Source organism: Manis pentadactyla, chromosome 8 (assembly GCF_030020395.1).
Source record: "Manis pentadactyla isolate mManPen7 chromosome 8, mManPen7.hap1, whole genome shotgun sequence".
Classification (NCBI taxonomy): domain Eukaryota; kingdom Metazoa; phylum Chordata; class Mammalia; order Pholidota; family Manidae; genus Manis; species Manis pentadactyla.
The window spans coordinates 10887896-10914754 of record NC_080026.1 but is presented as its reverse complement, the minus strand read 5'-3'; the positions used below and the strand labels follow the sequence as shown (position 1 = coordinate 10914754).

The 26859-nt window shown below is 37.5% G+C and overlaps 2 protein-coding genes across 2 annotated transcripts in view; one reads left to right on the top strand and one right to left on the bottom strand.

Moving 5' to 3' along the window:
* Window positions 1-26859, bottom strand: part of KCNH7 (potassium voltage-gated channel subfamily H member 7) — a 440085-nt gene that overhangs the window by 182721 nt on the left and 230505 nt on the right. The gene's annotated exons all lie outside the window — the stretch shown is intronic.
* On the top strand, window positions 23721-24269 carry LOC130684531 (40S ribosomal protein S11). The gene has a single exon (XM_057505484.1). It carries the CDS (start codon window positions 23745-23747, stop codon window positions 24219-24221), a length of 477 nt encoding a protein of 158 aa, XP_057361467.1. The 5' UTR covers window positions 23721-23744; the 3' UTR covers window positions 24222-24269.

The window sequence follows — 26859 nt, the reverse complement described above, 5'->3', positions numbered from 1 at the left end:
ATTAATTCTTTGAACATTCTTTGAATAATCTGTCTAGTCTAAAGAACATGGTAAATTTTTCTAATGTGCTTAAAAATAGGAGGTAGCATTGTACACAGATGTCAAGAGGCCTCCTAAATCATGAGCAATATTATCTTTACATTATGTGGGAAACAACTATTTAAAACATATTCATTTATACACAAGGTGTTAGAGTTCAAGCTTCCAACTTTACATCATCTTGTGACTAGATTTTAAATGCTAAATTATTTTGATAAGACATATGTGTGTGCAGAATAACATATAGTGCTGTAATTAGCACCTTCTTCTGCAAAGAGACCATATTCAAGAACTTTCCATTTCCCTTTCTTATATTAACATAACAATATATATCTCAGCTACATACCCAAGAAATGAGATATCTAGACACTAATGAGGGTGCAGAGTGGGTACTGGTGGAAACAAAAGGAATATTTCCAAACCTAACTTTAAGCATTAAGCAAATATTGAATATAATTAATAATTAAATTATAGTTTCCAAAATATCTTCCTAATTAACCACCTGTTACATGAAACAGATGGGGTTTTTGATATTTAAATTGCCTAATAAGTTATTAAAAAATCGCAAAAGATGTATCATGTCCCTGGCAAAAGTTTTACATTTAAAGAGCATTCTTAAAAGTGGCTTATTGTTTTAACTGTGGGATCTGTTTCTATGACAAATTGACACATTTGATTTTTTAACAATAAAAAGTAGCACAAACAATGGTTTTTAAAATTATTATGACTTGATGTTAATGACTTAGGCTGTCATTTTGGGAAGTTTATCAGTGCTCTTAAAATAAATGTTTTCCCCTCATATACCACAGAATAATTTTGGAAATATATGTAAGCAAAATACAACAGTAAGTTTACCTCCTCCCAATAGTCAAATGGCCAAGTGAGGCCTGTGCTGAGGGCAGTGATCCTAGGGGCACCCGAGTGCGCATGCCACCCAGGGGCTCTCTGCTCCTCAGCAGCTGACTGGGGCTCTTTTTCTCCCCAGACTGCTTGAGTTGGGTGTTCATCTTCCCAGCTGGCTCCTCCATTTCTTCACCAACATGGCAGTTGTCTTGCCTGAGTGTTTCAGCCCTGGGCAAGTTCACTATGGATTCAGTGAGACCAAGAAAGGATAACAGAATGTTCTTGGCGTGAAAGGGTTTATACCTGGCTTTATTTTCCCGGGGGTAGGTTGAGCACTAGAATCATATTTGCATCTGTCACCCACTGCCATCTCTGCCTCCACCCAGAGCACTGGGCGGAGCTCTTTACTTAGTGACTCAGTCAGTAATAGCTTATTCTTGTGGGTGTGGGAGCAGTAGCCTAGCAGCAGGTGAATTACATCATCACGTAGTTTAGGGTCAGGTGAGGATCCTGGCCATAGGAACTTCCATTTGCTCCCACAGTGTTCTTGATCTGAGTTACCTGTCTACATTCCACTGCATTTTTTTAAGGACTTCAACTTTTTTCTGCCTCTCTGACCACCTCCCCTAGACCTATAGTGAAACCCAATTGAGGTGATCATCAGAAGTACCTCACTTTTACCCTCAAAATGCAATTATCCACTGCAGCTTTAAGCACATAAAGCACAAATACAGTGGGCTATGGTACCAATGTTTGTTTTGAGTTTACAACCAAACATGTGAAGAAGAACTGTACCACACTATATTAATCAAACTAGTTATATGTTGCAATGTACAAAGTATGATTAATAGCAAAATAAATATTTTTAAAGTCCTACTTAAATTTGCATTTTAAGTGTGTCTCTACTGTGTCCTATGTGTCGTGCTCAAATTGAGTGTTTTTAAAAATAAAATTTGCTTTGAAATTCTTATAACTTTTGAGCTCTGTTAAAGGAAACACTTTATAGATATTATGGTCGTGAGTTATTTTAGATGAATTTTAGTTTGTCTACAACATAAAATAAATAATCAAAAGAAGTGAATAGTATTGTGGTAGGGTATTTACAAATGAGGATAAAAACAGTCACACAAATATGCTTGTTTGGGGAATTCACACCCAATCCTGAACTTTTTCCTGCTGCTTTGATACACTAAAAAAATGTGCAGGGAATCAGAATAAAGTATATGAAGTGTGATGCAAAACAAAAATGCAAAATAAAGTCTTTTCTAAGTCTTTTACCGGTATAAGAGAATAAGGAGATGTTCTACAGGTGGGAAAGGCATACACATCTTTTGATACCAAATGGTTTAGAAGTCATAGAACCATAGCATTTTAAAACTCATCAAGTTTAAACTCCTCTATTAACAGATGAGCAATCTGAGTCAAAGAACTTAACAATTTAGGACTTAACAATTTAGGAAGCGAGACTCCAGAGTAAGAGACAATTTTCAAAGAACTCAATTACAAGACCATGTTTAAAGGACTCTATATCAAAGAATCCCAATGAATCATTTGGAGGAAAATCAATGTGAGAGGCAGCTATGATCAGTAACGGCAAAATTAGTAACAAAGAAAGTGCTGAATTTTGCCAGAAACTGAATAAAATGTTCTCAATGTTTACTGTTAATCTTAGTGCTGATATTATAATTTGCAAAGATATATTACTTTAGAAAGTTTAAAGCAAGTACATAAAAAACAAAAGCTAATCTCAGTTTACCATTTCTTTGAGTTCACACTATGCATCCAAGACACCCATAACCTTTTTATAATACTTCCAAATTGCCCAATTGGTTCTTTATAGAGTCATTGCCATTACCAGTCTTTGTTGTAACCATTTTAAAATGGAAGCTTTAGGTATAAATATAGGCTATGACAAGAAAGCAATCAGAACCAGTGAAATGAGAATGGTATCTATATTGACAAGGTCAGGTAGCCCGGCAAAATGTGTGTGCCTAGACTGTATAGCTGAGCTGTGGTTGTATCTACGTGGTCTGGGCAGGTAGAGGGTGTGATTGTGTGCCTGAGGTATGACTGTCACAAATTATATTTAATGAATGAAGCTCTGAATTATGTGAACACAATTTACAACAGTAGAGCTGGATCACATACGTTTATTAGTAACAAAACAGGGTAAAATTTGTTCTCATCTTTAGAAACACCCACTGTGAGCAGTAGTTATAGCTTTCTAAAATAATTGTTTTCTGACATATAATGACTCAAATGTTTGGCTGTGAACTCCAAAGTAGTGAGGGGTAAACGCCAAAAAGTAATGAGGACACCAACTGTAAAAGTAATTCCCATGGAACAACTAGCCAGAACATCGTGTTCCCAAAATGCAATAACAGAAATGCCAAATTGCATGGCTACAAAATTCATGAATTGGGAATCAGCTCTTTGTGTTTGGAAGTTCACATTTCTGAAGCATTTCTATGCTATTTCAAAGTTTCCTGTGAGTGTAAGACTCTGGTTCTAGAGATGCCTGTGCAGAAAAGCTCTTTTTAACTTGCCTGCAAGTCACTAACGTAAAACCACAACATTAGAGTGGAAGCCAAAAAAAAAAATCTCAAGGAAAATTCTGGGGAAAGGAAAAGTCATAGGTGCAAGGGAAGGGCCCACTTAGCCAGGCTGGGGACAGCGAGGAATCAGCAGGTGGCCAGCAACCAGGATGAAAGAGGGGACAGAGGGACAGATGAGAATGTGTCATGACCCAGCTTGGACTGCTTAACCTTTGTGTATAAAAGGACACCCTCAGTATTCAAGGGTAAAAGTGTTACACCTTTGAACTAGTGAAGCCGGGCCAGTATGAAAGGAATTTGAAGTTTTTGGAATATCCACTTTAATGTCTATATCATACTTCTAACAATGAAACCAAAGAAAAGCCAGGTAAAACAAATGTGCTTTCATGAGTTGCTTGTTCAAGATAGAAATATTGCAAAGTTAGAGAAGATTAAAGGAGTTGTAATCAGACTCTTTAAAAGGTGACTCTTCAGGCCATAGCTCATTCCATGATTCACCCTTCCTGAAATAACCAAGTACAAGCCGTGTTTCCAGTTAGTCTCTGCAAGGGTTCTGTTGTCAAATTGGAAGGATTCTTCTATAGAACCAGGGTGGTAGGCTAGCTTCATCCTTAAAATAGTGAACTGGGTTAACATTTTTTTCTGGAAATACTGTTTCCACTGAGTAGTGGATTTTCTAGCATCAAAACTTTTGCTCAGATTTCTCTCAGACCTGTAATTTTTATTTATATTCTAGAAAGACCATAATTATGCATCTAATTTATAATGAAAATCCATCATGTATAACATGTACGCTTCTTTTCTTTTTTCCTTTTAAGAGTTCATACTTTAAATGTGTGTCACCCTTCATGTGTATGCTTCCTTTTTCTCCGTCCTTTATTTTTATTTATATTTTTTCTCTGGCTGTTACTTCCACTATCAAGTAATAATAACAGTTGTTATTGTTGCTGAAAAGAATCAGCATCTCATTTACAACAATTTTTTTTTTTTAGGTGAAAATGGAAACTGTTTTTTCCTTGCAATACACAACATTTTAATCCAATTTTTAATTAACATTTATTATTGATTTATAATACAGAAAAATGTTATGAAACTATTGCTCATATAGAATTAAAGAGTTAGGTAACTCAGGCAATTGTGAGGATACAACTAGCTATAGCTGTAAGGATATGGGTGCAGCAGTATAACCGACAGTTCCTTCTACGTACACATTTACCACTGTGTGAAAACTGCTCCTATTTCTTATATGGAGATGGAGTGTCCTGTGTATTATTCTCAACTGGCTAAGCAGAGGCTTTGGGATGAGTCCCGGCAGTGAAAGCAAAAGCATAGGGAGTAGGTATTTCTCGTGTCGGCCACCCATGGAAAAGAGGTCAATCTGCAGCTCAGATGCTAGCCTCGTCTCTCTCTGTGCCCTGCTTACTTGGGTTGGGCTTTGAGGAAACAAAGGGTGCTGCCCGTTGGTCAGGGAAGGGCAGCTTCCGCTAAAGAGAAGTAGCTTGCTGGGGATCCCAAACGCAAATGGATCTTGCAAACTGGGTCTTTCTTTTTTAACATTATTTACTTTCTTTGTCTTGCCCACGTTGCTCTTCCTGGGCCCTTAGCAAAGTCTGATTTAAATGTTCTAGCATGAACTCAGCTCTCCTAGAATCCACCTTTGAGTTGGGTATCCACACTTGGCCACAGAGCCCAGTGTGGTCATGGCAGCAGGGAAGAATGCTTGCCCTGGGGAGATCCTGCTGTTAGTGCTAATATTTGAGGAAGAGGGTCGGGCTTTAGTCTTTCTGCAAACTGTCAGTTATCTGACTCATAAGCACAAGGTCACTTTTCATAGGGTAACTATTTTCAACCCTTGTAATTTAAGTAACTGCCACTAAATGAAAGACGGCATCTTCACTGAGTTAAAGGTGCAATAACGAGCACCTCCCAGGCAGGAAGGATGGCCAAGTATTTGAGTTCATCTCTGTCACTGTCTGTGGAAACTCACTTTCTTCATCTGGGAAACTCAGGTAACAGTAACTCCCTTGTGGGTGGTTTTCATCACAAAAGCGTCTAATGACTTACATGAAAGTGCTAGACTCATCAATGGTACTCTTTAGTAAGCAGCATAGAACTGCTAACAGTTCTAAGGCATGCAGGCATTTACATTTTAATTACTCCATCTTGTATTTCTTGATTAATACAAAATGGAAATTTACACACACACACATGCACCTTCTCAGCGGTGATTTTATTTGCATGGCTTGGAACAAACACACTTATGCTTTTTTCTAGCTAATAGTAAATCCAGGATGAAATAGAGAAAATCTGTCACAGAAAAGCATGCCTCTGCAGATTCAACAACTTCTTGTGTTCTTAAATTTTCAGATATGACTGCTTTCCTACTATTAAAAAAAAAAAAAGAAGTGAAAACTGAGTTCAAAGTTTATAAAGGGTGAGCTGGAAGAACGAAGTCTGCATGTTGACTGGGTGCAAACATATAATTAAAGTTCTGCAAATGAGATGTTTTTAGATATTAAGTGGTAACTTCGTGGCACTGTCCCCTTATGGTTATAGACAGTGTCTGAATCTAGCAATCTGTCAGTTTACAAAAAAGCATTAATTCTTAGTTCTCTTTTCCCCTTAATATTCTCTTTTGCCTGGTGTTTAATGCAAGGATTTATTGTGGACTTATTTAGGAAATATTTTCCCATAAAACTCACAGCTATTCTAATCAGAGGCTTTATCTAGTATAAAATTTTCATTGGGCATTCATTTCCTAACAGCAATAAACTAGTAAAATTCAAAATTACTTTCTCTCAAAACTTAAAACATCTGCAGTAAACTTTTTTCTTCTATCCTCCTCTCCACATAATTCATTTAAAAACAATTATTACTACATATATGTTGCTTCTTTGATCCTGCTTTCCCAACTCCGTTTCCAACTTGTTTTTTTTTCTAAATCTTCCTTTGCAGAATCCATGTGTAGCATGGTTAGGACCTGTATATTTTTCTGCCTGATTTAAAGATATGACCCAGAGAGTTTAAATGACATCACCAAGGTTAAGGAACAATGTGGACTTTTCATAGGTGCTGAATTCCATGAAAAACATTAGTGCAAACCTTGAAAGAGAATGTTATATTTGCAGAATTCTTCTCAGTGAATTTTCTTAGCTCTGCCAGCATAAAGAAGGCCATGTACCCCTGAGGAAATTGAGGTCCAAGGAGGTGAAAGAGAATTCACTAACCCTTAAATTACTTATACAATTGATTTGTTCTGCTTTTCTTTCTTAGAAAACCTTGGGCAGACCCTTGGTGGTAAATTGAAAGACACATTTACACAGTTTGTTTTCCCTTATTATAAATTGCAGAATATTTTATGGGTGACCTTGACCACTAATTCTTTGTAACATTAAGAATGAGAAGGGTTATTGATTTGGGATGAAGGAAGTGCAACATAGTATTTTTACATCTGTAAAATTACTACATGATTGTACTTCTGAGTTCATTAGATGCCATATCCCTAGGTCAATATAGCTTCTTCTGTGCTGAACTTCTTATTCTCTATTTCATGAGCTTGGAAAATTCGTAATAGCTTTCTACAGTTTCTCCAAAACCCCATCTGGTTAAAATAAGTTTAGCATTAGATTAGACATGTTATTGGGAGGCATTTTTATTTCTGAAGGCTAATTCAGCTCAGCAATGGATTAGTGATGGCATATCCCCTTAACCTCCAAAGTAATTTGTTTTTATGTTCTCAGCTTGGAATCATGCCCTCACTATTAATATTTCATACTGACAAGTAAGGGTTTCAGTATGTCCATCTGCTAGACTGGCATAATGCCTGATACCCATATCTGAATGTTGCCCTTGTGAATGAGTAATGATTTTCAGCCTCCTTCAGCTGCCATGTTTTTTTCTCATTTTCTACATGATACTTAGTCTAAAGCAACATAAGATATGTTTCTGCCTGATCAGCACTTATTTAAATAACGTGTGTAAATAAACGACTTTGAAAGAAAAAACTAGCCCTAGGAAATAAATCTATTTCTGTAAGTTAGGTAACATAAGCTATTTAAATAGATTTCTAATAATTTAGTATATTCTCCCACTAGGTCTGTTTTACATATTAAATGTTGAGAAAAATTAGTAGTGTACAAAAATGTTTTGGTAAGAAGTACCAAAGATATAAATTTTTAGTGAATGATATAAGAAGATGGAAAAAGTCAGTATTATGTTGTGTGAAAGATCTCAACTTGTCCCATTAAAACTGTCGCTTGCTGAGTGGTGATTTAGCTATCCTGATGATGCTGTAGAGTGGAGACTTGCTCCCTTGATTGATTCTAAGAACCTGCTAGAATATTGCAAATCTGAAGTCAATGCTTGGTCTCCCAAGATTGTTACAAAGGATATTAAAGTGTATTAATAACATTTCACCATCTGAAGAGTTTTCTCGATGTGTTGGGAATAGGATAGTGGTGAGGAATGTCCTGACATCTCAGATTCAAATATTAGTTTCTTTATTCTGAGGTGTATGACCTGGGACAAATTACTAAGCCTTTTGTGCTTCTGTTTCTTCATCTATAAACATAAGGATAACAATGGGTTTTTGTAGGAATAATTAAAATAATGGTTATAAATCATTTGGTATACTAAATACTAACTAAATGTTAGCTTGTTATGTATTCCCTTAACATACTTACAGGTCACTTCTGTCTGTCTGGGAACCATGCCCTGCCCAGTTAATGCTCACAGTGGAGGACTAAACGTCTTTGAAACAACTCAACATAAGAAGTCAGTGCCTTCTGGGGAGTCGACTAGCACTAACCCTTCCCTTCTCAAAACAGGAGTCTCTCAGTGCTGTTTCATGTTCTTCCTTTCCATCATGTTTCATGGAGTTCACCAGTCTCACAGTCAGGACACTTACCTGGGTTTAATGTCTTTTCTAAGTATATATATATATTTTTGTGTAAAGTATGGTCACCTTGCAATAGTCCAGTTTTATTTAGGGATAGCATACTGTTTGGGGATTTACAGGCGCTCAACAAAGGCTTCATCACCATTTTCAGTGCTAATGTATTTATAATAAGATGAGAGTAAAGTCTCCTCACAGACTCAGCTCCTTATGGCCCACCCTGTTGTTACAAACCGTCTGCCTAAACTGAACTTGCTGTCTGGAACATATAATAATTAAGTACATGAAAGGAAAAATAATTGACCGCCTCATGTAAACAACATTAATTCATTATTTAATCAGGACATATTTATTAAGTATCTAATAAAGACCAGATAATTTATGGTTGAAGCTGCCAACACAGATGAGAGTCATTCCCATTGAAGTGTTTTCCTTCTGGTGAGCAAAGGTGAGGGGCAGGGAGAGATCGAATCTATATACACCGAAGTGTAATATTTTTGTTTCAGCAGCCATGAGAGAATGATATATTGAGCACAAGTGTACCCCAAGAGAAAGTAAAACATTTCTACCAGGTAGTGACTATCAGAAGTGCCTTCATTGTTCAAATAACCTTTGGAGAGCCTAGTCCTAAAAGATGACTATTATTTGACCAGGTGGATGGGGATGGGAGGACTAAGGTATTCAAAGGATATCGTCAACTGATGCCATGTCAATAGTTTAATCTTTCACCAAAAGCAGAACTATTATTACATCTGTATATGGCAGGAACTCAATACATGAAAAAAAATAACTGAAAAATATGATCATTCCCTAGGGAAGATGGTAATTATAAAGTTGTCACTTTATGTAGGTATGATACTCCAAAATAATTATTCTCTGAAGTCAAAACGATCTTTTCCTAGTACACCTGGAATTTAAATTTGGGTTGGGGACACATGAGATGCCTCCTCTCAGCCCTCCTTTCTTCTTTCCTTCCTTTCTGAATAACTCAGTCCAAAAGCCATTAGGTGAGGCTAAGAAAGATAGGCATCCATATAAAACTGGAGGTTGAAGTTCAGTAAAAATAGAAATAGAAGGTATAATCACTATCCTACATGTTATCTGTTTGTATCTTCCCTGATGGCAAGTTTTCCTAGGCTTCCTCCCCACCCACCCTACCCAAATACAGCTAAAAACATGTATGGCTTAAGTAGCACATTCACATGATTATGGTAGGAAATTCTATATGTATACACACTGTCAGTTTTACTTATTTATCTGTTTATCTATCTATTTTATTTATAAAGGAAAGGCTCAATATATAGTTATTTCCATTTATTTTTTAGTTTTTTCTTTTTTTTAACCATTATCCATCAGATATTTGCTTCTTCGCTAAATCCCAGTATATGTGTACAGTGGCATTAGAACTGTTAACCTATACTCCCATGGGAAACAACTTTATTAACTATAGTATAGTGCCTGTGTATAGTTCCTTTAGTCCTTAGTCTTACAGTCTCTATTGACTTCCTATGTTTCTTAGGTAAAATTTTCTCCATCACTAATCATCAGAGAAATGCAAATTAAAACCACAGTGAGATATCATCTCATACCAGTCAGACTAGTTTGTATCAAAAAGACAAGAAGTAACAAGTGTTGGCAAGTATGTGAGAGAAAGGGAACACTTGTGCACTGTTGGTGGGAATATAAATTGGTGCAGCCACTATGGAAAGTACTATGGAGGTTCCTCAAAAATCCAAAAATAGAAACACCATATGATCCAGTAATTCCACATCCGGGTATTTACCTAAGGAAAACAAAATTGCTAATTTGAAAAGATATGTGCACCCCTATCTTTACTGTAGTATTATTTACAATAGCCAAGATATGGAAGCAACCTAAGTGTCCATCAGCGGATGAATGGACAAAGAAGACATGACACATATATACAATGGAATATTACTTGGCCATAAAAAGGAAAACCTTGTCACTTGTGAAAACATGGATGGATCTAGAGGGTGTTAGGCTAAGTGAAATAGACAGAGAAAGACAAATATCATGTGATACCACTTATATGCAGAATCAGAATGCATAAAACAAATGAACAAACAAACAAAATACAAACAGGTTCGTAATACCAGAGAACAAATTGAGGTTTGCAGTAGGGGAGAGGTGTGGGGAAATGGGTGAAATAGGTGAAAAGGAAAAAGAGATTTAAACTTCTAATTATAAATAAGTTGTGGGATGAAAAGTATAGCATAGGAAATATAGTCAATAGTATTATAATAACTTTGTATGTTAACACAGGTAACTACACTTACCATGGTGAGAATTTCATAATATATATAGTTGTTGAATCATTATGTTGTACACCTGACACCAATATAATATTTAATATCAACTGTATGTCAATTAAATAAATAAAGTGGGTTTCTTGTAGGCAGCATAGCATATAGGATATAGGTGGGTCTTGTTTTTTTTTATCCATTCAGTTAGGCTATGTCTTCTGATTGGATAATTTAATCCATTCACTTTTGAAGTAATTATTGATAGGTGTGTACTTAATGCTATCTTGTTAATTGTTTACTGGTTGCTTTTATAATTCTTCCATGTAGCTTTCTTCTTTTGCTATCTTACTTTGCAGTTTGATGACTTTCTTTAATGGTGTACTTATATTCTTTTCTGTTAACTTTTGTTTATTTACTATAGATTTTTACTTTGTGGTTTCCACATGGCTTACATATAACAACATATCTATAACAGTCTACTATAAGTTGATAACAACTTAAGTTTGAGCCCATTTTGAAGTTCAAGATTTTTATTTTCACCTTCATTTTGTATTTTTAGTGCCAATTTTAATTGTGTATCCCTTAGCTAATTTTGTAATCATAGTTACTTTTACTAATTTTTTTCTTTTAATCTCCATACTAGCTTTACAAGTGATTAATCAACACCTTCACAATATATTTGTTTTCCAATGAAATTTATTCTTTCATACATTTTCTTGTTACCAATCAGCACCCTTTCTTTTCAGTTTAAAGGAGTCCTTTTAACATTTCTTATAAGGCAGTTTAGTGGTAATTAATTATTTATTGATAACTTATTGTTTCTGTTGATCTCTTCTCTAGAATGTAAGCCTTTATAGGGTTTTTGGTTTTTTTTTACTTTTATTCACTGACTACAATAGTGCCTGGCACACAATAAGATCTCAATAAATAACTTTCAAATTAAGAAAAATGAAAACAATGATTTGGACAATATAAATATATGTATGAAACAAAGTCATTTATTTTAAAACTTTTTAGTTTTTTGTATTGAAGTATAGTTGATATAAAATGTATTATTGGTTTCAAGTGTACAACATAATGATTTGACTGTTATCTACATCACTAAATGCTCACCCCAACTACTGTAGTTACTATGTATCAACATAGAAAGATGTTACAGAATTATTAACTATATTCTCTATGCTGTAATTTCATCTCCATGACTAATTTATAGATGATTAAGATTTTGTACATCTTTATCCCCTTCCCTTATTTTACCCACCCACTTTCAAAACTTTTTAACTTCTAAGGTATTAAATTAGACAGTTTGCATAATTTTCTTTCTAGCTGATGAAATAACAAATATTATAATGAAGCAAAGGTTAGTGACATTTTAATAAGCATCTTTTCTTTGTTTGAAAGTTATTGGATTGCACGATGAGCAAAGTCAATGTTTTAGGTATGTCTGGATCAAAGAATGAAAACGAATTATTTAGGAAAATAGAAATAAAAAAGAAGATCTAAAAGTATATAAGAAATACATAAAAGAAAAAAGTCAAGCTAGAAAGTAGTGAGAAAAATTTAAAAATTTTAGGGACTTCTACAAAAATGACTTTAAACAGAATCAAGTATAAACAACCTAAGCAGTATGAGATACTTTAAAAAATATTTTTTGGCTTCTTTAATATCTTTATAGTTTTTTTTGGATATTGCACATATGATATAAATACAACTATAATTTCAAAAGAAGCCGTAATTTTGTGTTCTGAATATAATTGTTATAAAAATACAAATATAGCCTAATAGTTTGAAAACTGGATTCCCTTATACCCTGAAACTAATCCCTTCAAGAAACACTGAAATGGTAGGGAAAAATCTTTATATAAACTAAGTTGAATATGTTAAATGGTATCAGATATAGAAAGGTCAAAGGGATACTGCGATAGGCAACGGAGGAATTTTGACATCAAGCCATGACTGGGTGATAGACCCTCATGGGTAGGAATCATAGCTCATTTATCTGTATTGTGGCAGTATCTAGTCCTTACAATGCTCAAAATGAGGAGCTTAGTAAACATTTATTGAAGAAACAAATGCAAGAATGAATGAAAGTTTCTATTTAATATTTAGTAAAGGCACTTTTAATTATATAGGAGTAAAAATCTGACCTAGAGATTTAAGCTGAAATACCTTAGAAAATAGCAAACTATGTAATTACTTTGCTTGGGAAAGTACAAAAAATGTATTTACTATGTGTTCACGGAAGTGTTATAAAATGGTTTTTATTTTAATATATCTTCAGAGAAGATTATTTTTTTCAGCCCATTAGAGAAAAGTATTTCTGTCACCCTTCACTTTGTTTGCATTGTGTAAATCTAAATTAGCAAATTTATTCTAGGGCCTTCTTTGGGAGAATTGTTCAACATGTTATCATTTATATATGATAAATGTTTTACAGAAATATTGCTATGGATCTTATTGACAGGCAGCTTCTGTTTCAACTTTTTAAGGAAAATGTAAAGAGATATTTGTATCATAGTTTAATGCATATTCAAGTACACATCTGCATATATTCAACAGGAAAAAAAATGCCTGTGAGAATGGATTGCTGTGTACATATGGATGTTATGAAAAACATAATAAGCAATTTTGTGGATCTTAAATTTTCATTTATTCAAATTACCATCAAATCTCTTACTCTTAAGTGGGTGTTTTTAAGAATTTGAAATTAATCTTAAATATTGGTATTTAATTATCTTCAATCACATAATTCACTGACTGCATTGAACAAGTCTACAAAACACAGGTCTATTTCGTATCTCTATGGCATGGGTATTTATGTATTTCATTGGACATTACAAACTATATACACTAATGATTAATAAACATGCATGTTTCACACAAATGTGGCTTCTTGAGAAAGTTTGGGCTGCGGGTTCTGACTCTCCATTTAGTCATTCTTCAGGCTGACAGAAGAGCCTGGTTCAGCTCATTATTTCAGTGTTTTAATGGACTTTTTATAACTTCAACATAGCTTTTTTTTGGTCTTCATTTCTTGTCTTTGTAAAACAAAACTAGAGGGACAAAAACTCAACCCCGACCTGGAAGAGACCTGGTGCAGCAGCACGGTAATATTCCTTTATTATGGTCTCAATACAGTTGTCTAGATGCACTTGGAAAGTAAGCTATTTACTTAGTAGATTGTAATGACTTTCTGAAGCTACTGAGGGCAAAGTGCCTTTTTTGTTTGTTTTTCATGCAGTGCTTTGATTGCTATTGTCTTTTCTAGGAGAAAAGTCCCTGGGTACTTTAGCAGTGTTTATCCCTTGGAGTTTTGGAATGAAAACATGGAGAGCCGAAGCTGAATGGAACCTGAGTTCATCCCGCCAGTGCACACGATGAGGACATAGCCCGGAGGCGGCTTCCACCACAGGCAGCCCCAGCAGGTCCGTGAGCTAAAGCCTGCTCCTTACAGACTCAGGTCCATGCTCTTTCCTCTGCAGAGTATTATCAGGCGGGGTTTACAAAAGTAAATCATTAACCATTGTCTCTTCTCATGATCAGTTTTTTTTTTTTTTTTTGAGCATGCTAAATGCTCAGGTAGATGAAAATGGTGAATACTGTATGAGCTATCCCTGGCACACAGTATCAAATGCCAGTGGAAGTGTTGGACATCTGAGGCTTTCACTCCCTTGATTTTTCAGTTACTGCGGCAAAACTGTAGTGCTCATGGGAGGCACTGCCTCTGTACAGCCCAGCCCCCATCCCTCTAGCTAAGTCACGAGGCACGCAGGCTTAGCCCAGGATCCAGAGCTGGGGATCTGACCACACGTGGGAGGGTTTAGAGCACATAAAGCCTTCTATTTGCAGACATAGGATCAAATCACACCTGCTGCAAGTTTACTCCTGACCTTGAAGATCAAGTAGAGAAACGGCTTTCTGCTTTATTCCTCATCTCTGGCTTCCTTCCCACATTTTCTCCTGCTTTCTCATCTAAACCCCAGGCTTTGTAACTTGATGTCTTGCCAATGGGTTTCAGTCCAGGGCAAGTTCGCTATGGATTCAGTGTGACCAAATAAAATGACAGCAAAACGTTCTTGGGGTGGAAGGGTTAGACCCAACTCTATTTCCAGGTGGCAGGTCAGTCACTAAACTCCCATTCACTCAGAGTGAGTCTGCATGCAGCAAGCCGGTCTCTGCCTCTGGGCCCCTCTGTCCGCACAGCGGTCCCGCGCAACTGTCCTCCCAGCCTCTCTGAACAGTCATCCCACACAGCTGTCCTCTGGGCCTCTGTCCTCGGCGCTGCCACCACTCCAGCCTCTGCTCTGCTCTCCTGCAGCCTTGCAGCCCTGCCACCGTGTCATGCCCAGAGCACTGGGCGGAGCTCTTTATACAGAGTCAACAGCCATGTATTGCCCACAGGTGTGCAGTGAGCTAGTCAACCAGGGCCAGGTGAGGATCCTGGCCACAGGAACTCTCATTTTATCCACACTTGCTTTGGTCTCTGCTCTGCTAGGATACTCCTTCCACAGGGGACCTGCCTCTATTGTCTGGGACTCTGCTCTTTGTAGACAGGTCTGCCTGGGACTAACGGCCCACCTGCCTGCCTGGAATTCCTGGCACTGGGCTCTGCTGCCTGTCGGGTTGCTCTCTGAACCTCTGTTGGATCTCCTCATGCCAAATGACACCCTGGACAGTCAGCTTTTGCCTCCAGTCACGTCATAGTATATTATTCCCACATGCCATAGTCTATTATGGGCTAGACTTGCTCCCAGCACCAGAGCTACATCTGACACCCTGGAAACTGACTTTCCCTGGGAAGAGACGAACTGTCAAGTTCTGGCCACAGCTGTCTGGCCCTGTCTTCTGCAGGTAACTACACTCTCTGAGTACATACCAAAGGGCATTTCCAAATATTTTCTTTTTTATGTTTTAAACAATAGAACTTACTTTTTCCTTAACTGGGAGTAAAATGTTTTACCTTAGAACTATGAAGATTATGCTTATGTGAGTTGAAATGTAAGAAATAATGGTATATATTTTAAAAACCAATAAAACCTCTAAAACAAAATCACTGCTCTAGTTAAAAAACATAACAAAAGTGGATCACAGAGATCATTTACAATGGACATTCTCAGTTATCCATAGAACTGTAAAATTAATTTAAACCAAACAATTATTTTTGTGGTTCTTGAAGCATTATGAATGATCTTCCAGGTAGCCGACTCACTTTCAGGAAATGGGGTTTTGCCATGCATAAACAGCTTTAGGTGTCTGGGTCTAAATCAAACCCACATAATTTGGGTGTGATTTAAAATTGAACCCATCAGTTTTGGAAGAGGTCTGAGTTTGGCAAACACTCATTTTTCTAAGAGCACATTCATTCTTTGCATGGAGAGAGGTCATGGATGCACACCATGTAACTTTCTGTTCCCCTTAATCAAAGAATTCAAATTCTCTCATGGAATTTTCTCTGTGACTTTACCAACGGTTTGTTAAGCCTTTTTGTCTCACACTATTTGAGATCAAGAGTTGGGCATTCTTGAGGCAAAAGACAAGAAAAATGGTTGTTTCTTTAACTTAGCGGCATCTTTGTTTGAGTTATGTGGCCACTGTGGCTTGCGTTTTCTCAGTCTGTAAAACTGGGGACTTGGGTGCAGTGAGAAGGGAGAAGGTGCCATGTCTTCTGACTCCCTCACACCAAGAGATGAGAAGTCAGCAAACCATCTGGAAGGAAACCCATCCCTTACCGGAATCTGCTCCTTAAAGGCGGAAGACAAGAAGACCCAGAAGAGTTACTGAAACCGGCCTCTTCTTCATTTTCTCTAGTCTCAACTTTTTCCCATCTCCACCTAAGTGATTTTTCCTCAGCAAGGTGTCTCCCCCTGCTCCCCCCACCCACAAAAGTCCACCACAACTAAAAAATACTTTGAGAATTTCTTTTTCTTCTTTGCAAGAGTGAATAAAAACAAAAACTGGTGAGAAATAGATTTTTAGAGCTGGTAAAATTCTATGAAGATGACCAAAGAGTATTGCAAGTAAGAGAGATGAAGATGTAAGAGATGGAAAAAGAAAGAAAAAGTCAGTTTGGATTTGATTTGGGAGAACTCGGAAGAACAGAAGCTCCTTCAATCAGGATGACTTATTGTAAGCGCCTCTTGCGATTTCTGTCCTAATTCTCCCTCACTGAAGGCCACATAAAATGATATTTGACATCTTTAGTTTTGTAGGTAGGGAAGACAGCGGGAACGGTCATATACTGAAAAACCTGAAGTTTGATGCTCTGGAAATTTTGCTGCAAGTTGTCCTAATAGGGCAAAAGGAATAAAGGGTTTTGGGTTAAAAGCCTTGAGCATTGAGCTTTGGACTCTGGACCCAGCTTTCTCATTCATATGAATTTTCCTAAAACTTTTGCTAAGGCATGTAATCAATTTTTGGTACTTCTTTAAAATTAAAAGAATAATTTGTTCCTTTCCTCACAGAGTGATATTAACCTAGAGGAGTAAGGTTTCTAGAAAGAGTATTTTACATACTACAAAAGTCTGTATAAACAGAAAATACTTCACTTATTTTATTTGCCTAATCCTCACTAAGGTAGTACAATTTTATTTAAAAGATTATAGTATTTAGAATTTTCTGCAAGTTCCCCATTATATAAATGAAAAATAATCCCCATTATATAAATTTAAAAATCATATATGTATATTACCAGTGTCACATTCTTTCCACATAGGCATTGCTGTTTCCATTTCACAGCTGAAGAAATAGAGCCTAATGAGATTAAGTCACCTGCTCAAGGTCACAGCGTTGCTAAGTGGCTGAGCTATGATTCCAAGAGAGCTTAACTGGAGTTTTTCCATTAAGGGTGCCATGCCCTTCGGTTCCAGGGAATATTTAGACAAGCACCTGTGCTACAATATATACCCAAGTCAAATGGGCCTGCAGAGATTCAAGTCATTTTCCACAAAACGTGATCCTGTGGCATCTCTAAAGGCTGATGCTCATTGGATATTCTCCTCTTCAGTCCTTTTTGCTGATTTATTTCTGCAGACTCAGATCATCTACCAACACTGAGTGGAATAAAGATTGGGAGCAGACCAGCACAGAAGGCAGAAACATTTTTGCAAAGGGTGGGCTAGGTTTTTTCACAAAATTATCAAGAAGGCAAGCATCATTTTAAAATCTTTTGTCCAGGATCCAGTCTGCACTCCTCTCCCTTTAGGTTTTTCTCTCTTTTGATCTCATCCTTTCAGAACTGATGTCATAAGGCATCTGTTTTTAATTGTTTATATCTTAGTGGGAAGAAATCCAGTTGTTAAGCAACCCTGCCCTGGAAATATTCATTATCTATCATTTGGCCTGAAATAATTCATCTTTGGATCAAAGAATTTCATGAATCAAAAAAGTAGAAGAGAGCTTTCAAGTAATGTGTGTGCATGCATGCATGTATGTGGGGGATTTTTAGAAAACAGTGGGCCCTTCCACACTAGCTGAGGTGATAGCAAAGGGGGAGAGATGAACGTAACGTTTATTAAACAATCACTTTTTTTTAGGAAATGAGTATCTATTGAGATAGGTAATTAAGTTATTTCAAGGTGTTTAAATATTTATGTTTATCTTGTGCTTTAAGCATTCATGTGTTTCTACATACATATTTAAGGTTTCGTCGTGGCCCTGTAAAGTATTGCTCCCAATTTGAGGGCAATGACATGGCCAATACGACAAACCCGGCTGGGGACACAACCAAGCCTGATCCCCAGGTTTGGGTTCTCGCCAGGGTCTGGGGTCAATTCACTGCCCAAGTTGGGCAGACAAGGGCTGTGCCCTTGGGACTTGAGGAAGCCAGGCCTGAGGCTGAGTTAGATGATGGTGAAAGAAGAAACTGGGGAACTTTGCCTGCTTCAGGGGTTTCTCTTGGGTGACTTTGAAGAAGGCACCCAAAGAGGTCATGCTGTCTCCTTCACGGCACAGGAACTGAGGGCCGGAATAGACCCATTTACAGATGGAAGACAGAAAAAATAATTTCTGGCTGTGGAAATGGGACCTACATCTCTTGATGGGAATCTTTTGCTGTCCCTGGGAAAATAAATGGACTTCTTAGAATCATGATCTTACCCAATGATTATTATTTTCAATTCTACCAAAACAAAATTTAAGATTTCATTCAGCTTTATGAGATTTTTATGTATGGCAAGGTAATCACTTTTATGTTATGTCTGCCTGTTTCCTGAAATGCCTGCCCTCAGAATGATTGGGTAATAAAATAATTCTATTTATTAGTGAAATCCAGCCACAGCATAAAAAATATATATATGTTAGGTTTGTTTTTCCTGGGTTCATTTATGATGCTTATGGGGGCTGTATGAGTCTGTAAGAGTCATATAAATTATTGGAACAGAGAGTCAAGACATTTTTTATTTGTGCTGAATGGGGGGAAATGGAGTCAGGAGGGGTATTTGACTGCTTCTGCATATGAAGCTCATCACCCCCCAAATAAATCAGTGAAAAGGACGGAAGAAGAGAATATCCAATGAGTGTCATGCTTTGGAGATGCCATAGGAACATGATTTGTAGAAAATGAATTGAATCTCTGCAGGCACATTTGACTTGGTATATATTGTAGCATCGGCAGTTGTGTAAATACTCCTTGGAACCGAAGGACACAGTGCCCTTAAAGGAAAAACCAGGACCACATTCACCCATCACTGGCTCCTTTTGTGGGCTTCAACCACTCTACACCATCCTGGGAAATAGAGAATATCAGCCTGCGTGCGAATGTGTTCAACTTTACTTCCTGTAGAGGGAGATGCAGTATTTCTTGGCTGATGGAAGTGTCTGGAATAAACCAGTGCATTTCCAAGGAAGTAATGTCCTTCCTGTGCCTCTGCTATGTCAACATCAAAGTTCTGTTTTCCCTGGTTTCAAGAAACAGCTTGGAGACACTTTAAATTCTCTAGGGCCTGGCATAGCAGCTGCAGCACAGAAACCTGTAGGGCTTCGTGTCCTTGGTGCCGTGGAACAGTTAGGGGCCAAGGTCAGGGATGGGGGCAGATAGACTGGCCCTGCTCAGCTCAGCCCTCACAGTGGGGTGTTTCAGATCTGAAACATGTACAAGCCTTCCCAAAGGTCTGTGTCTCCTGTCACGGCCACAGAGGCTGTCGTTTAGTGAGGAACCTGAGCCAAGACAGATACACAGTGGTTAAAATATTTGATCATAGAAAATGCTTTTTCTCAAGAAAGTTTAGGAAATGTAATGTGAAAAAAGAAAAGATTATCATAGAGACAGTGATTTCTTAGCGAAATACTCTGATAATGATTTTTAAATTCTTTATGGAAAAGTAAAACTAGCTTTCTGTGGATGAATAAAAAAGGTACCCCCGGAGGAGCTGGTGTTGCTTTGTAGCACTAGTTCTCCACCTTCATTCAAAGCAGACAGACAGTGATCAGGTCACATGTTTTCCAAGCTATTTGCTTAGAAGTATTCAGATAATGCAACCCTGTGACCTCTCCTGGCTTATGTTATAGACGTCATGGTTCAAAGCCAGGAAGGTCTTTCTAGGTCGTAACTGAACTCTTGTCCTCTGGCACTGCTCACTTGTTTGCATTATTTATGGGATCCCTGTCCACATCCATCACTTGGAAATGGTATCAGTTGATTTTTAGACAAAAAAAAATTGCTAAGTAAGTGTCTACAGGAAATGACTAGGACCCAATTACCATCCTTCAGGAAGATATAATATTTCATGAGTGTTATTTTTAATAAAAATGGGTGTAAATAAATCCAAAACATGGAAGGAGCTATCATCCCAAGAAGTGAACGTCGGGCTCTCTAACAGGAGGTTTCAAAGAGGAGGGACCCAGCCCCAAAATACCCCATTCCAGTCTCTCCCATCTTAGTCCAATCCATTACGTGGCACTCAAGTCACTTAATTCACTTCAGTTTTACTTGGCAGAACTCAACTCAACAATCTTTAAATACAGCAGGAGTTTTCACATGTTGTTGTAGAAAGGAAGTCCCCTCTGTGAATGCCACGCATCCTGGAAAAGCAATGAATGACTTGGGTGAGAGAAAGAGGACCCACTTAGAGAGGAGATCTAACCACGTCACCATCAGAGACGACATAGGAGAATTAGAGCGGAACCAGGGAGGACGAAGAGAGCTTGGTTTGGGGAAGAAAGCAGAGAGCACAGCCTCAACAAAGAACTCCTTAGAAAACTCCAAGATTCCTGTACAGAAAAGGTCTCAGGATGTCAAGATGCCTGGGTGATATTCTTATAGAGCAAGGAGAGAGTGGGATTAACAGATCTTGTTTTTAAATCACGGAATTTTTTTATATTCACTGGCACAATGAGAGTCAGAGACTGTTTCCTGATTCTAATTTCAGTAGAATTAATAGTGAGGGAAAAAAAGGATATACAACAACATGATTTTCCCAAGTTTTGAAGAATGTGGAGTTACTGTGACGGGTAGTGGGGGCAGGCTTTAGGCAAGTGAAATGTGGTAAATCCCTGGATATGTCCTTGATTTACAAATAGAAGAACTCCCGTTTTGATTTCAAATAATAGGGTTATGATCATTATTTATGAAAGATTCAAGTCAATAGGCACAATGAACCCGAACTTTAAAACCTATTTTGTTTTTTAAGTTCCAATACCCAGCAGAGCACACTGTACTGTTTACTTTGCTAATTGCTCTTTTGTAACCATAAGTGATGAAACAGACTTAAATAAGTCAAACAACAATGGATAGCTATTTTCAGAAATGCATGAATATGTAAATGACTGAACAATACAATGGTCAGTACTCTAACAGCTTAGCAAAAATAGAATCGTTGTTTTATTAAATCCATTACCAAGGTATTTGGGGCACATTCTCTTGGAAGTGAGAGCTTATTCTGCCTTATTATAAGAAGAGGCATTGCAGGTCATATCCCCTGACTGTCCTTTCTAACCATGGAAAGTTACATTTTGTTTTATTGCAACTCTTTCAGTTTTTTAAAGTATATTTAAACACAGGTTTTTTTTCCCAAAGTGCAAACTTAGTTTCACTTAATGGTTTCTTGTTAGATCACTAGACTGATTGAAAGTTAATATTTATTTGGTTGAGTGATACTTAAAATTATCAGGGAAAAAATTAATGTCAAATAACAGGAGCAAAAATGCAAATGTAATATCATAAATCTTAATTGATTGGACTTGGTTTGATGTATAATTAAGAAAACTGCAATAATCTGGAAAGATGCCTCAAACCTTTCTACTATAAAAGGAACCCCCTGACCAGAGTAATGGAAAGCAGTGATGAGATGAGACACTCATTGTAAATCAACTTCTGAGTTGGAATCTCCTATGTTCCCCCCTCAGGGTTCTCATTTGAAGATGATAAGCACAGTGTTTTGTTTTGTTTTTTTAAAGAATGGGGAGATTTCTATGTACAAGCCAGCTTGCAAAGGAAAAGGGGCAGGATAAAGTGACAGGACATTTAGAGAGGGCTGGATAAGTACGGCCGTACAATACTGTCCTTGCAGTCTGAGATTTATGAGGAAGGTAATTTTAAAGGGCCAAGGGGATCTCTGCTGGGATAGGATGCAAGATTCCATTCGGCTCCAAATGTAGTTAGCTGCCCCTGTGGTTTGGTTTTGGGGAATGTTAGCCTGAGATTTGCTCCTTCAAACACCTGCCATGTTTTCTTAGGATTGAAGAGAGTCTTTTGGAGTCACTTATCAAAATAATAAACGTGGAAGCATTACCCATAACTCTCTTATGTGATGTGATACTTCAGCATTTAACCCTTAGTAAGGATTAGCAGGGATAAAACACAAAACAAACACTTTAGGAGTGGCAGGAAGCCTCCTTAAAGAAACTCCCCCGTTTCCCATTTTGGTTGAGGCTTACTGACAAGGCCAGGAACACAGCACCTTTACTCTGCAATCTAATTTTCAGTGACTCACCTTAGAAGCCAGCCTGCTGAAGAGGGTCTGGCTGAGTCATGCTCTTTGTTCCTGGGCTCCACTACAGCCTTGGCACTCTGAGATAACTGATTTGCAAGCTTTGGGGGCAGATAAGGTCACTCTCCACTTAGATTTAGAGCACAGTGTTTCAAGTGGTAACAAAACTGTTGAAACAACTGAACTCAACATGAGGGGACCAGGCTCTGGTACTAATGAGCTGCATGATAGTGAACAACGTATGAGTCTCTAGAAATCTCATTTTCCTTCTCAAATCAAAGGGATTGAACGATTGTTCTATGATTATTGCCTTAGATACTGGGTGACAGAAAGTAAAACTAGCAACAACTCCATTGGGAGTTTGCTGTAACTGTTTGCTCATAAGTCTTGCCACTCGGAGTAACATTCTAAATGTTACATTTTAGTTGCTTATTAAGACTGAGATATTTATTATCTATTTTTGGCATAAACAATGGAGGCAACCTCCGTGATGAGTGCTAAATTTCAAAATTGCAACCCTGGTTGAGGTTTTGAACCTTTAAAGCATCCCATTCATTTAAACAAGGCTGATTGACTAATAGTTCGAAATTGTTTGTAATTAGTTATATATATTTAGAAAAATTCTCATTTCCCAGAATCTACAGATGTTTCAGGTAAGTGAGCAGATGGTTAGTAGCAAAGACAGGCTGGCTATTTGTTGCAAAGCGCAGAAGCACATTTCCTAGAGTAAGGAGATGGGGATTGTCGTCATGCCAACCGTGAGGGGAAAAGCTTAGATACTCTGAACTGTTTTCCCTGATACATAGCAAACTATCATATTTTAGGCTATAGCTACCTTTCTCAGAGTAATTTTGTCAGTAGACAAAGTTTTAAAAGATTGAAAGTCACCGTAAACCATCGCTTTGTTATCCATGTTCTAGTTACTAAGTACAATGTTTGGCAAAGTTTCTCAACTGTGATTAATTTACTTGCACTAAGAACATAAGATTCAGGATTATTTTGAAACATCCACAATTCTTAACACATTTACAATGAATATGCATTTACAAGTTTAGTAAACATAAAACAAAACAAAAAAAAACCCACACAAAACAAATACTAGTAATTTAATATGATGGTTGGTATTGCTTTGTGGAACTAACAGATCAATAAGGACAGGCACTAATGTTTCAGTAAAGCTGTCATTAAAAATAAAGACTACCCTTTTTTTCAGGCAGCCGGAAAGATGGCGGACATTCAGACTGAGCGCGCCTACCAAAAGCAGCCAACCATCTTTCAAAATAAGAAGAGGGTTCTGCTTGGAGAAACTGGCAAAGAGAAACTCCCCCGATATTACAAGAACATCGGTCTGGGTTTCAAGACACCCAAGGAGGCCATTGAGGGCACCTACATTGACAAGAAATGTCCCTTTACTGGTAATGTGTCCATCCGAGGGCGGATCTTGTCTGGCGTAGTGACCAAGATGAAAATGCAGAGGACCATTGTCATCCGCCGGGACTACCTCCACTACATCCGAAAATACAACCGCTTTGAGAAGCGCCACAAGAACATGTCTGTGCACCTGTCCCCCTGCTTCAGGGACGTCCAGATTGGCGACATTGTCACGGTGGGCGAGTGCCGGCCCCTGAGCAAGACCGTGCGCTTCAACGTGCTCAAGGTCACCAAGGCCGCTGGCACCAAGAAGCAATTCCAGAAGTTCTGAGACCGGACACCTGCCCACTGCCCCAAACAAAATAAAGTTATTTTCCCACTGTTAAAAAAAAATAAAAATAAAAATAAAAAAATAAAGACTACCTACCACACTAGCCATCTGATGTAAATTTCTTTGTAGAATCTACAATCCATCCTTTGAAGCCACTGGGACAAGGTCTGTTTCAGAATTTAAAGTCTTTCAGATTTTAGAAAGGGGCAAGACCCAATAATCAAGCATGTTAATCTCTTTGCATTATAATATATGAATACAAACATGTTCACAGCAAAATAGACAAAATCTATTAGTAGCCTCACAGTCAAACAGATCAAGCTTGCTACCAAATGAGTCAAAGTTTTTATATTACCTTTTTTTGACTTTCAGAACTTACTACATTTGTGGATATAGGTCCATAGGCCTTTACTACAATATGCTTGTAAGTTTTTTTTTTTACATTCTGTAAAACCTTCTTTCACACAGCGCCATGTGAAATCTTTCAGTTTTCATGGGATGGAAACATCATATTAATACTAAGTTCATCTCCATTTAAAAAAAATTTATTTGCAGAATCTACAGTCCATCCTTTCTATATAGTTAAAATTAATTTCTATACAGTTAAAATAATTCTTGTAGAGCATTTGCTGCTCATCAAGAAATGTCCTGGAAATTTCAGAAACCTCAGACACTAGTTTGAGAAATGAACCCAGATCTAATACATTTGAAAACCAAGTACGTAGACCTCAGAAACCACATAAAGTGGTTTAGCTCTTGAAATACCAAAACAATAACCTATTACAAAGCTTTTTGAGAGCTGATCTTGTGACCTGAACCTTAGAGTTATGGAAGGTGAAGATGGAGGTATTCGAGAAGATACCAGATGCTAGGACCCATCATTTGGGTATTAGGCACATTATCTCACAGAAACTTAGAGCTGAAGAACCCAGACTCCAAGGGCACACAGTGTTGTATCTCAGAGCCACTGCATTTTGCTGTGTTTATGAATGAATAAATGATACAGCAACATTAAGTTTTTGCCCACAAATTATGTTTCCAGTTCGCTCTATATAGAAAGAAAAAAGCAGTGGAGTGAGCACGAGGCCTAGGTTTTGCCCTAATTCTGTCTCATTTTAATTTTGTGTTTAGCTCTGGGCAAGTCACTTTCCCTAAGTCATCGCCTGTTCTTTGATCTGCTAAGGGCTCTACCTGTCTCTCTGAGTGTCATATGGTTTACTGAGAGTTTGGGTGTACATGGAAGGGCTTTGCCAGAAGAGATGCACTGTGAGAATCTAAGTGAATACTTACCAACCAGCACACCTCTGGGCACCAACAGAGACCGGAGTCCTCCGGCTGGCCTGTGCTCTGAGGCTCCAGATGATGCCGAGTCAACTGCTCTTTCCCTCATCAGCTTACTTCACTCAGCTGGGAAACTTAAAAGTCACTGACAGGCAACATAAATATGACTACTTTGCAGTGCATGTGTTTCTTGATTTCTATTTTGGTGAACTTATTTACAGTTTTTGTGTGCACTGGTAGACTATATACGCTTCTGGTCAGCATCTGTTTATTCATTATTTGTATCTCATAGTCTTACTCCTGTCCCATGGTGGGCCAATTGCTTTGCAGAAAGCAACAGTTGAGTAACTGTCTCTGTTTAATAAATTATAATATAATGAAACATATATGGCCTTTAAAAATGGAAGATATCTAAAAATCCACATTTTCCAAACTTGGACACATCTACTCACATGTAAGTTTTTATTCTAGTAATTCAGAGATGTTGGGAGAAAATCAAGGTTAAATTAATCTTTTGATAATATTAATAAGTTTCTTAAATATCTTCTAATGTGCATGTGAAAGATAGTTACTCTCCAATATAAGTGGACAAAACTGGATTAATGATTCAATAAAAATACAGAACTGGGTAAATGATTAAATAATGCACAATTTTCTGTGTCATATCTCATTGGCCCGAACTTAGAGTAAGATTTTCAGTAAAGTTGCTAGGTTAGTATTAATCAAGTTAAAATTGTGCTGGAATTGATCATGTTGACAAATCTTATTTATAATTATTTGAAAGGAAGGAATCATATTACAATAGAGGAAGACAACAAATGTGTGAATTCATAAAGCTACAGACTGATTTGTCCAGAATCTCAGACTACTTTTATCACTCTATTTTACACAATAGAAGATTTTGTGTTCAAATAAAATTTTAAGTTTTCAGACTTTTTTTCCTATTTATTCATGATTGATTTACTATTAATTCATCAAAGTATTAGTCTTCTTTTAATTTGGTGGTTGTGGTAGATTGCAAAATATGGTCGTAACTTCCTCCTTATTTGCATGCCCATTTGCAAAGTGCCATCCCTATTGTACCCATCAAGGTAGTCTCTTTCCCACCTCTGCCCCTTGAATCTGCTTAGCACCTTGCTTTGACTAATAGAATGTGCAGGAGGTGACACTGCAATTTTTGAGACGAGACCTCAAAAGACCTCATAATTTCTGCTTTACTCTTTTGGAACTCTGCGAGCATTGGATCTGAGAAGTCTGGGATGAAGGAAGGCTCAGCCTCCCGGAACATTCTAGCCACCCCAGCTGAGGCCTCCGAGCTGCTAAGCCTCAGACCAGGAGCCATGTTAGCCATCCCATT

Coding starts and splice junctions, on each gene's coding strand:
- LOC130684531 (XM_057505484.1), top strand. CDS start 23,745: ATGGCGGACATTCAGACTGAGCGCGCCTACCAAAAGCAGCCAACCATC.